Source organism: Sceloporus undulatus, chromosome 2, assembly GCF_019175285.1.
Source record: "Sceloporus undulatus isolate JIND9_A2432 ecotype Alabama chromosome 2, SceUnd_v1.1, whole genome shotgun sequence".
NCBI classification, from domain to species: domain Eukaryota; kingdom Metazoa; phylum Chordata; class Lepidosauria; order Squamata; family Phrynosomatidae; genus Sceloporus; species Sceloporus undulatus.
In genome coordinates, this window is record NC_056523.1 from 188,592,007 (window position 1) to 188,604,708 (window position 12,702).

At 45.0% G+C, this 12,702-nt stretch overlaps 1 protein-coding gene across 1 annotated transcript; it reads right to left on the minus strand.

Annotated features, from left to right (window-relative positions):
- Positions 1-19: 19 nt before the first annotated feature.
- TSR2 (TSR2 ribosome maturation factor) lies at positions 20-9,913 on the minus strand. Its single transcript, XM_042447641.1, has 7 exons — positions 9,850-9,913; positions 8,953-9,074; positions 8,336-8,494; positions 4,462-4,552; positions 3,391-3,482; positions 1,584-1,763; positions 20-950 (listed from the first exon to the last, which is right to left on the minus strand). The coding sequence occupies exons 1-7, from the start codon at positions 9,911-9,913 to the stop codon at positions 837-839; spliced, it is 822 nt and encodes a 273-aa protein (XP_042303575.1). The 3' UTR covers positions 20-836.
- Between the last annotated feature and the right edge of the window lie 2,789 nt (positions 9,914-12,702).

Sequence of the window (12,702 nt, forward strand, 5' to 3'; positions counted from 1 at the left end):
TATTAAGGGATATACAAAATTTTACCAAAATAATATTTTATTGTTGCTCGTGTATAGTGGCTGGCCACTACAGAGGTTAGGGGAAGGGAGCTTCTATTGACCTGAAGATTCCTGCCCCACAACCAAGATTTGTGTATTGTCCATTTTACTTTCTAGATTCATTGTTGTATTTTGTTTTTCAATGTCCATATTTTTTTTTAAATACAGGATTTTGTTTTTCTGTTATGTGCATCTCTTTTTTCCCTAAAAAACAAAGCAAAAGAAAGACAAGAATACAATCGCCCTTCTGGGGATTGTCCTGGAAAGGAAGAAGAGGCTGGTGTGATCTTCTCTTCCAGAAGTAGGCCTGGTTGAAATAGGATAGAAAGAATCCTATGATCCCTGTGAAAGCAGTACTTCAGACAAAGACTAAAGGTGAGCAAGGCATTGAGAAAACTCCCTGCCCAAGAATCCATATGGCTACTAATATCCATTTCAAACCTTGGGAGGACAACTGAGGTGGAAGATAATCTCCATTTAGAAAAGGCAAAACAGCTTCAAAAATCACAAGGACCTGATGCCCTTCAGCCAGGATTCTACCCATTGCAGGACAGCATCTGCTAAGGGAGACCCAAAGGTACAAGCAGCCATGGGTGTGCAAACAGTGTAGCATGGAGAGCCTCTCCGTCCCAAAGCTCTCAGAATGAAAGTACTGCACATTTCTGAATCACACTCCTCCATACTTAATTAAAAAATAAATATCCATATTTAGAAATATACAGTTCCATCTTGTCCTGCCACAACCCTGTGGCACCATTCTGGACAGGAAGCCTTCAGTCACCGCTTGACTGCCTTCCTCATTTCTTTTTCTTCGTCACCAAGGTCCAACCATCATCCACATCTAAGTTTGAAGAGGGAGGTGGACTGGATGTTGGTCCATTCATGCTGGGAGTGGCACTGCACTCCATGGCCTGGTGTGGGAGAGATGAGACAAGGCAAGTGACTAGACTAGCTCTTCGTAAGTACTGACATTGAGTACATACAAGTGTCTCTTGTCTTAAAAAGCATTGATAAAATGCTTGATCACACTGTTTGAAAATACCAAGGGAGCAGGTCCTCAGTATTACCTAGGAAACGGGTCTAACTGAAGCCTGTTCCTGGGCTTAGATAATAGTTTGGATACAACACAGTATTAACTTGCTGCATCCAAAGACAGCAGCCACAAATGGTATCTGGTCTCTGATGGAAGGAAATGGAGGATTACTGGGTTATCCTGAAGAATATGACTCCACACATAACTGCCTATTTAAAAACTAATGCAGTAAGAACAAGCTTTAAATCATCTGTCAAGTTTACAAGGAATATAGGGGAAACATTCCCTCCATTAGAGCTGTTTTACATCACAAAGGCTGGTCTGTCCATACATCATGGCATTCAGCTGTGGTTTCCTTCTTAGCCCTCACGTCATCCCACTGAGATCAGGTTCTGAATTAGGGCTGCAAATTAAACATTAGGGAAAACACACTCACCCCCCCCCCCCCACCAAGCAATCTGGATCTAGACTGATCAATGGGCTCAGTTTTTAACAACACCGTTTGCAATACCTCTTCTTCAGGTTCTTGCTCATCCTCTTCCTCACTGCTGCTCTGGTCAGCTGGCTGAGATTTTGCAGCTACCATTTTAGCCTCTTGCTGCTTCTGGGCCAGGTGGACAAGGGCATCATGCACGGCCGCTCCATCCCCGTGCTGGCATTGCTTAAAAAACAGGCATAGTTGCTGGCTCACCTACCACAGGGGGAAGAGATGCATCAGAAGGATCAGGTCAAAGTGATTCCCTATGCAGCTTGATCAAACATTGCCTTCTCTGTGGTCATGTAGAGCAATAGCGCTCCCCTATGGGAAACTGTGATCAAGTCAGCTGGAAAAATCAAAGGCAGTTAAAACCTGTTAAAAGACCCAGACAGGATGGTGTTGAAGAGCGAGAACAAGATACATGGGAAGCCATGATAAAAGCACCCCCAATCTGAAATTCATCTAAATCCCAAAGGACTTAATGGGTAAAGAATATACCCCACCCATCCCTGTGCACAAGTAAGGTGAAGTGTCACTAGGAGGGTGCAAGGTGCACTAGGTGACACCCTAAGGGGGTGTGCAATATCACTGCTCCCCAAACATATTCCTTTTGACAGAAATGGGCAGTGATGTTTGCCTGTGTCCCTTTAAAATGCTGGAGCGCTGATGAGACGGGGTGAAGTTCAGTGGGAGGAGAAAGGAAAGGCCTCAGGGTTTTTTAAATATTATTCTTTTACATTTTTCTTTAAAAACATCACACCAAATTTTCACTTTGCTCTGTGTGTATGATACTAATTTTGCTAGTTGTTTATGGCACAACTATTGTCATTACAGTCAGAGATGCACAGGAATTACAATTTATGAGTGAAAATTGTACAAAAAACTTTCCTAAATATACTGTATGGTGTCGTATCGGAGGGGGTTAATGGGGACGGATACCATGAGTTACTGCACCAAGTAACACCAGTCCTAGTGATGTCCTAGTTAATTACCCTGCTTGAATCTCTGTCACTGTCAAACTCTGGTTTTGTCTTATATGATGTTAAGATCTCTATCCCCAATTTTCTTTTTGGAGAAGAGTCAGTGAATGGATATCTTCACAATGAACTCCAGTTATGTTTGAAGGAAAAGAGCTGGGAATGAATGATTTCAATTCAAATCCAGCCAGTACTTCTGAGGCTCTATTTGTAATGTGCACACTTGCTTGCTATTGTGTCCTGCTCGTCACACAAAATGTGATACATTTTGTGGGTTCATACTGTGAGATGTTGACAAGTGTCCTTTTTAGAGTGGAGGTTGGAGCTGATGGCATTCAGGCCTTCTGAAATGTCTTAACCAGGGTTTCTCAATAAGCATTCTCTGGAACCCTAGGGTTCTACAAGAGGTTGCTGAAATTTTGTGAGATACCGTGATTGGGGGGAAATAACTTTTATCTGCTGTTTGAGACTCTCTGGTTCTTACTAGTGACGAATGACATTCACCTTAACTTGGAGCAGACCACTGATGTAAAAAACAGAAATGTGATGCAGATGGCTGCTTGATCACAGATAGATTAAAAATAAATAGCCCTGCTGGCTGGGACAGGGTTCTGGAAGATGTCATCCAATGATTTTCCCAAGTGCTATGAAAATCTAAGATACCACAATGTGCCACCTTCAGGGGAAATGCCAACCAGTAGCAGACAAAAATCTGGATCTGATTTCATATGCCCTGGAAAATGACTGGTATAATCTTCAAAAACACCTCCATCTCAATGAGAGGTATCTCAAAGAGATCCTAAAATTCAGGCATCAGGGAGAGGGGAGGCAGAGAAAATTGAGATTCCTAAAGAGAGAGATACCTGAGCCAAACTCCCATCTTCTACCATTGTGTCAAATTCATTGTTCATCAACTCAGCAAGAAAATCCTCTATCTCATCTGGCTCCAGGTCAGCTGCAGGAAGATTAACAAAGATAGGAGTCAAATACTGCAGAGTAAAGGAAGAATTCCAAGATGCCAGTGGGCAGAAATTCTCCAAAGCTATCATCATACGGGAGTGGAGAATCTGTTGTTCTCCATATGTTTTTGCTTATAACATTTACCAATCCCATACAACATCGGCAATAGTATGGGTTCATGGGAGTTCCACACTCCTACCATAAAAGAATGGATTCAGTTCTTCAGACCACACCATGCCCCACTTTAATTCTCTGAATCTCAACTCTCTGATGAACTGAAGAGAGAGGTAATTACTGGCTTCTAGCCTCCCTGCTGTTATAACTAAATTTGACTCTCTTGACAGAGCAGAAAATACATTACATTAATCCTTGATTTCAGTGCTTCAGGTTAAACCAGGGATCTCTCTTGTAGATCCATTCAGTTACACTTTTGGCTTTGAATTTTCAAACTTATAATAATGAAGAGGATGGCTCCCCCCCAACTCCTTACAGCCAATGCCTGTTTTGTCTCTTTTACAATTTAGGAAATTTAAAGATGTTTGGGATCTCATGAGTCTCACCAAGACAGCAAAGACCCTGATTTAGGATAAGCATACAGTAAATCAAAACTTTAAAAAGTTGTTTTTACAGACCTGTAATATGTCAACTCCCACTTTCTACACACTGTAGACTCCTCCCAACACAATTCTGCCAAGTTCTACACTAAACAAGCAGTCCTAGTGCTAAATAGCTATCTTGTTGCTACCTCTGAGACAGGATACCACAAGATCAGTCTCACATGGGAGACCCACTATAGCAAAACATCAAATCAGAGAGCCACCATGTTGCGCCATATGAAGGACAAACCTAGAAAAAGAATGAGACTCTGATTCTCATAAGTGACACATTTTAATTTGCACCCCACCATGTCATTCTTTAGGGTACAGAGTCTGATAATGGAGTCAGCAGGACATTAGCTTGCTTAGCCATCTCACCATTGCTCTGGAAGTATTGCTCCACAGCCCCCACCATCCATTCCGCTTTTTCTTGGCTGTACATCCCTCCAAAGCCATTTTCAACTGCAATCTGCATCAAGACAAGAAAGCAGGGCCTTATTCATTAAAAAGTAACTTGGGAGTTCTGCAGCAAACAAGCTATCTTCTAGTTAACAAACTGACACTTCCTGGTGTGAAAACAGACACATTTTAAGGGTGGCAGTGCTAGTGTGATATTGCCTTGACTATCTGCAAAACACACCTTTTCAGTCCTAGGTAAAGCTTTAAAAACATCGTTTTTTACACCACTTTTCTGCTCAGTTTCAGAAACTGAATTAGGAAAATGCTAATTCTGTTATGTGTCTGTGAGTGCATAGTGACTAGCATTCATGACCGCCAACAAGTTCCTAACAACACCTGGAACATTTTAAAATTTTTATTCTCAAGTTGAAGGAGAAACCTATCTATACATAAAAACACTTATCCACTCTGCTTGTAGCACAAGGGGAGGGAAATGACTGATACGCCCACACTTCAGTTTTTTCGTAGGTATTTTTGTACCATTACTTATAAAGCTGAGTTCACACTGCAAATTAAGAATTCACTGCTACTACCATTTTTAATGCTGCATTTTCAGCCCTGTTCCTGGTTTTTTAAAGCTAGGATGGGGAATGTGTGGGTCCTTGGGATGTTGATTTGCAACTCCCATGATTCCTCATCACTGGCTGTGAGATTAGTTTATAGGAGTCCAAAACATCTCCAAATCTCATTTGCAGCACAAGAGTATGCATGAACATTCAGCAGTACCACTATGCTCAATTGGTTTGCATCAGATTATACCCATTGTTTCCAATCATGCCATCCAATTGTACCTATCAAGTTGCTCTCAGCAGTCTAGACTTTTAATATGAAAAGCTCTAACCCATGAGAGAAGTAACTAAGAGTACATAATAATAATAATAATAATAATAATAATAAGAGCCGTCCATCACAAGGATCCAGGCGGGTTACAACAGTAAAAATAAAGATAAAAAATAAAATACAATAAATAAATTGGACATTTAATTTTCTACAGCACCTACATCTAGGGCAAGAGTGGGAATTGGGCACCTCCAGATGTTGCTGAAGGGAAACTCACAGCATCCTACCACTGGCAATGTCGGCTACAGCTAAGGGAACTCTCGGTCCAACAACATCTGGAGGGAAGCACAAATCCCATCCCTGCTGTGGGAACAGCTAAGCTGAGCCAACAAAGGCAAGTTTTTTATGGGTTTTTCGGGCTATGTGGCCAATGTTCTAGAAGAGCTTCTTCCGACATTCGCCAGCATCTGTGGCGGGCATCTTCCTTGTTCCTTGTGTGTGCCACCCTGTGAGAACAAATGGTTGATACAATTATTGGTAGCTGCACTCTGTACATTTGATGGTATTTGGTTACAGGTTGCTGTGCGACTTCTATACATAGTTATAGGGTGTTCAGTATTTGATATTGATGTATTTATTAAAGTATTTCTTCACACCCCCCAGCCCACAAAGGGGTGAATAAATAAAACCAATTAAAACAATACAAAGATAAAGCATTTAAAACATATAAAATAGTCTTTAAAACTCTAAAAGCGATTGACAAAACTCAGTCTCTAGAATCCCAGCTAAAATATTCAAACACTGAGTGTCATGCAGAAAGCATTGTTTTGGCTGCCTACATAAGGTTTATGAGGCAGTGATGGGTGAACTTTTCGGGCCAATTGCCAACTGCAACCCAAAACCCACTTATTTATTTCAAAGTGCCATGTCCTCCTGGCTTTCTAGTAACAAACCTGGCAATCTGTGCTGGGACAATGGCACATGGTGCCCACAGAGAGGGATCTGAGTGCCACCGTCTGGCATGCGTGCCATAGGTTCGCCATCACTGGTATAAGGGATAGGGCCGAGCTAACTTCCTTGAGTAGCGAGTTTCACAGCTGAGGTGCCACTATGGCTATGTGTAGCCACCAACCTAATTTCAAAAGTGTTGGGAACATGCAAGGGGCCGTCCTCTGAAGATCTCAAATTTCGGCAAGCTCATATGAGAAGAAGACAGTCCTTCAGATAGCTTGACCCAAGTCCTTAAAGTTGTAGGTCAACACCAGCACTTTGAATGAGTGGGAAGCAAAATTGGAAGCCAGTGTAGTCTTGCAGTACCAGCAATGTTTTGGGTCTATAAAATAGACAACACTGACACCAGTCGTGGCTGCGTGCCTTTTGCACAGCTACAGGTTCGTGAACACTGTTTCAAGGGCAGTCCACACATAGAGTTCATTTACCAGTAGTCTAACTGAGAGTAAGGTAAGGCATAGAACTACTGTGGCCAGATCTGCCTTTCCCAAGAACACCAGTAAAGCTGGGCAAGGCATCCCTGGCTATCACAGCAATACTAGGTCCTAGAACACTCCAAGCTGACAGACTTTGGTCTTTCAGAGGGGTGCAGCCTCATCCAGAATAGGCTGTGACCCAATCCCAGATTGTTTTTTCCTATTGACCAGCAGCACTTCGGTCTTGTCTGGATAAGGCCTCAGTCTGTTCACCGGCTCGTCCTTACTACATCCAGACAATGATTCAGTGCTACTCTAGGTCTCTGGCATTAGTTGTAAAGTAGGGATAGAGCCGGGTATCATCAGAATACAGTACTCATAACAGCTAAGCCCAAGCTCTAGTTTCCAAATGTGCTCAAAAGCACATCTGTTCATGAATGTTAAGTGTTGCTTTTGAACCGGCTGTTTAAACCAGCACTGACTGAAGTGCGGGAGTAGGACTGGCAAGACAGGGGTTCAAATCCCACTTCACTATAAGTTTACTGGATCATTGGGCCAGTCTTCTTCTCTCTGTCTCTCATTCAGGACTGCTACGACAAAGCAGAAGGTTGTCGCCGCTTTACCTGTCACAGCTCTGTCTTATGGAATTGTGGGGTTTGTTGTTTGCTGTGGCACTAGAGCTCCCGACAAAGCTAAGTATCTCACAGATTTACAAATCCCAGAATTCCTTAGCACTGAGGCAATGGCAGTTAAAGCAATACAAACGCAGAGTAAAGCTCGGCCATAAAGAACCCACCTTGGGCCAGAGGTCACACTCTCTCAGCCTCAGAGGATGGCAAAGGCAACCCCGTCTAAGAAACGTTGCCTTAGGGTTGCCCATAGATCAGAAATTACCTGAAGGCACACAACAACAAAGGAAGTGTGTTTGTGTGTATTATATATCAAAATATATATATGGCAAGCCCCTCGGAACAACTCTTGCCAAGAAACCCATGATAGAGTCCCTTTAGCGTCTCCTTAAATCAGAAACGACTTGAAGAGACACACAGCAACAAATAGTCAACAACCACAACAAATGTATCTATTCGCCTTACAGAAGCCACCAGGGCCACCAGAGGTGCATCCGCACTGCAGAAATAACCCAGTTTGGCATCACGTTAACTGCCTGGCTCAATGCTGTGGAATCCTGGGAACTAGTTTGTTGTGGCACCAGATACCTCTTGACAGCTCTACACAGCCACAGAGCTACAGTTTCCAGAAGTCCATGCACTGAGCCATGACACTCCAAAGTGGAGTCCAGATAATCTAGAATTAACACCATTGAACTGCCCTGGCTCAATGCTAGGGAATGCCTGGGAAACGTAGTTTTGTGAGAGAGACGTGAGCCTTCTCTGTCAGAGAGAGAGAGAGGTCCGGTGCCACAACAAACAACAGCTCCAGGATTCTAGCATGGGCACAGGCAGCTGAAGCGGTGTCAAACTGGGTTATTTATCTCCGCTGCGGAAGTACAGTCCCAGTGTTTGCACCGCTTCCGCTGCTGCCCTGGCTCCATGCTTCCGCTGGCGCTTTGGGAGAAGGCTGCTTACTCGCAAGACGGGCAGCTGCCCAGCACGCCTGCACCGCTCGGCAGAACAGGCCACGCGCCTCCCCCTCGGCGCCACCGCCGCCGCCGCCGCCGCCAGCCCGGCCAAGGCCCCACGGGGAATCGCTCGCCGAATCATCGATGGACGCCGGGCTCCAGGCGGCTGTGGAGAGCGAGGGGGAACGTGCCGCCAGGCGAAAGGAGCGCGCGCCGAGACAAGGATCGCCTCTAGCTCCTCTCTCTCTTGTGCTGCATCTCACTTTGGCACCACTTTAACTGCCCTGGCTCAAGTGCTACGGAATCCTGAAAGTGTTTTGTTCTGGCACTAACTCTCTTTCTGACACAGAAGGCTAAATCCTCCACCACAAAATGGAATCATATGCAAAGTGGACACTGGAAGGAGAAAAATCATTCTGGATGCATTTCGAAAAAAGCGGTCAAGTGGTCTCTAGAAGATGAAAGAGAAGCATTCCCATATATTAAATTTTCAACCAGTTTCGTACCATTAACATCCATTGCTATGTTATCACCGAGTCTATGAGATGACATGTTTTTATGGCAGCCACCATAAAACAATATACAAGAGCACAGTCTAATGTGACGGGACGATGACATCCAAACATCACATTTAAAGGCAGCGGTCTTGGCCTCCTGAAAGTGTGGGAAAGCGTGGTTCACCACAAGGTTTTCCCACTCATCGCAGCAGCTGCTGTTTTTGACCCCTGCCATTTGGGGGGTGGAACCTGGGGCGAGGGGGACAGTGGACTCATAGCGTGCTTTGCCGTTCCTGCATTGCTATTTTCTGCTATCGGCTGAAAACATTCGTGACAGCGACTATCCGGTAAATTGTCCAGGGGTGGGACTGGACTTTCAGTACTCGAACTACAGCTCCCAGGCATCCCTTGCGGGCGGAGTGCCCCGAGGCTGACCACTCGGGGATGGATTTTAAAAACACAAAGCTGCTTCCACATACGCATTTTCCCTCTCTGTTCATTCTCCCTCACAAGAAGACCCTGTGGCAATAGTTCCAAAAAGGGAAGGCCGCAAAGAAGCGTTGAGTTGCTCCGGGTGGAAGCCCCCATGAAGCCTGGCGTTTACACGGGAGATGGATGGTAGCCAGATCCCAGGTTAAGAAGACTCCAGCAATGGCGAACCTCACATTTGAAAAGGAGCACTTAATAATCAGATATTGAAGTCAAGGCTAAATCTCTGTTTGGTGGGAGGGGGGAGGGGGGAGGGAGGGACCGGATGTGACGTGGTTGAGGCGAGGGAGGGGCCCCGCCCCATCCCTCCCTTCTCGGCCCACTGAAATCTGGCGGGTCCCTTGCGCAACGGTTGCTCTGGGCGCCGCCATTTTGGGCGGCAAAATGGCGGCCGGAAGTCTCGCGCGACCTTCCTGAGGTCGCGCGAGACTTCGCCGCCTTTTGCCCCAAATGGCGGCGCCATAGCGGCCTCTGGGGCTATGGGCGACGCGGCGAGCGGCGCAAATGGCGGCTGGGCCTCTAGGAGGCCCCGTACCATCGCTGGGACCCTCAAGGATGGGCTCCCAGGCGGCAGGGGGCCTCTGCGGGCCCGCTGCCATACCGTGGGCCCCTGCTTTATAGATAATGTAGATATATTAGTATACATGGTAGAATTACAACCGCACACACACACACACACACACATCTATATATAATACAGTCAATCCCTCCATATGTGCGGCCTTGATATTTGTGGATTTGATTATTACACGGATTTCATTAATAGGTCTCTAGTGCAACTCTGTGGTCAAGCTTTAACTAAAAGTTGCACGAAAGACCATTTGTAGCGACCCAGTTGTCATTCTATGGTCAATGTATTTGGACATTGACCACAGAGTTTCCCGGAGGGACCTAAGATGCCTAGAGAGGTGTCATTCCAGGTAAAAACATGGTAGTTTTGTTATTGCGGTTTTTCCATATTCACGGGGGTCTTGTTCCCCTAACCCTAGTGAATAAGGAGGGACAACTGTATATAATTCTACCATATGTGTCTGTCATATCTATATAATTCTATATTTCTATATAGATATATATATATAGCTATATACACACACACACACACATGTACTAGAATCATAAGTATACATAGATATTATATATATATATATATATATATATATATATATATATTGATATATGGTATAATTCTATATAGATTATATATATATATGGTAGAATTCAAAGGTATATATATATATACATATATATATATATATGTATGTATAAATATAGGTATAGATAATCTTGGGTGTTTTATTTCCTTGGTGCTGTGAATACATTACATTATATGCCACAAAACCCGCCCTTTTCCCATTGGGCGAGAAAAGACAAAATGGCGGAAGCCGACCCCGCCATCCCCGCAATGCCTCCTTCTCCTCCTCACACGAAAAGGGAGACGCTGCACTACAATTCCCAAGAAGCCTTGCGCGCAAATAGTACAGCAGAGGATGAGTCGGCTCGGACTGGGCTGGGCGGGAGAGGAGGCTGCTTTGGTAGGAGCTTGGTACAGCCTGCGAGGCGAGCACACGCGCGCCCCCTACCGGGCGCCTTCCTTTCCCTCACGCGCCTCCTCCACTCCATCCTTCGTCCCCCTCAGTCAGGGCCTGATCCATCGAGTGGGCTCCAGTCCTGAGGGAGTTTGTTGGGAATGTGGTGAATGGTTATGGCGAGGTAGAGGGCCAGCAGTGAGGGGAGGTGGTTCATTCTCAGACAGGGATTGAGGCAGAGACAGAGAGAGGTCAGTGAACTAAAATGGAGGCTCGAAATGATGAGATTAATTTCAGTGGTCCCCAAACTGCGCTCTTTTTAAAGGGGGGGGTTGGACTTCAGCTCCCACAATCCCAGGCTATTGGCCAACGTGGCTGAGGCTTCTGGGAGATGAAGTCCAATATCTCTTACAGGGAACAGTTTGGGCTACTATATTATATATCAATGGTCCCCAAAGTGTGCTCTTCAAGGGGTTTTGGACTTCAGCTCCCAGAATCCCAGGCTATTGACCCACATGGCTGAGGCTTCTGGGAGCTGAAGTCCAAAATCTCTTCAGGGGCACAGTTTGGGGGAACCACTGATATATTGGAACTGGGTTAAGGCTCAATAAGGCAATGTTTCCTAAGGAGCTCAGTGGTTCCACAGTATTTTATCCTCTCAGCATTCCTGTCAGGTAGGTCAGGCTGGTGCAGTGGTTTGAACATTTGGACTGTCTGTGGTCCAAAACACACTGCAGAAATAATCCATTTTGAGACCGCTTTGACTGCCTTGGCTCAGTGCTAGGGAATCCTGGGAATTGTAGTTTATCCTGGCACCAGAGCTCTCTGACAGAAGAGGCTCAACGCCTCACAAAACTACAATTTCCTAGAATTCCCTAACATTGAGCCAGGGCAGTTAAAGCGGTCTCAAACTGCATTACAGTATTTCTACAGTGTGTTTTGGAATTTTGACTCTGGAGACCAGGGCAGCATCAGCACAGAAGAAATAATCCAGTTTGACACCACTTTAACTACCATGGGTCAGTGCTGTGGAATTCTGGAAATTGTAGTTTTGTGAGATGTTTAGCCACTTCTGCCAGAGAGCTCTGGTGCCACAACAAATGACAACTCCTGGAATTCCATAGCATTGACCCATGGCAGTTAAAGTAGTGTCAAACTGGATTATTCCTATAGTGTGGATTCAGCCCAGGGTTCGAATCCCCACTCAGCCACAAAAACCCACTGGATGGTCTTGAGCAAGTCACACTCTCTCAGCCTCAGAGGACGGCAATGGCAAACCCCCTCTGAACAAACCTTGCCAAGAAAACCCGGGGATAGTTTTGCCTTAGGGTCACCATAAGCCAGAAAGTACACAACAACACCACCAACAAGGTCAAGCTGAAAGTGTTTGGTCATTGTATGAGGAGTTTGAACTTGTGTTCAACTTCTCAATTGTTATTTCAACATGGTAGGGCACACTGGATGAGATTCCCCACGATGATCACACCCTGAATTGTTTGAATCTTATTCTCATCCCACATAGTCCTCATGTTGCTTGTCATTTTCTATTGTAGACCTGCCTCGGTCCCCCTAAAATACATCTTGTGTCTTCACTGAGAAAGGAAAATCCTATCTGATTATAGCAGATAATTGGAATGAAAGAAAATGCGAACAATGGCTGAACGAAGGTCGGATATAGGGAGTAAGGTCTGCGGGGAGGCATTTGGCATGGACACCTTTGGGTTAACTGAAAAGATCCATCCTTTTTACTTCACAGAGTAACTAAAAGGTATATAACCCTTCAAGCTGGCAGTAACTTATTGCTAGGAATGCACTCTTGTTTATGGGTTGTGGGCCCTGCTATAGTTACACATTTGTCACCT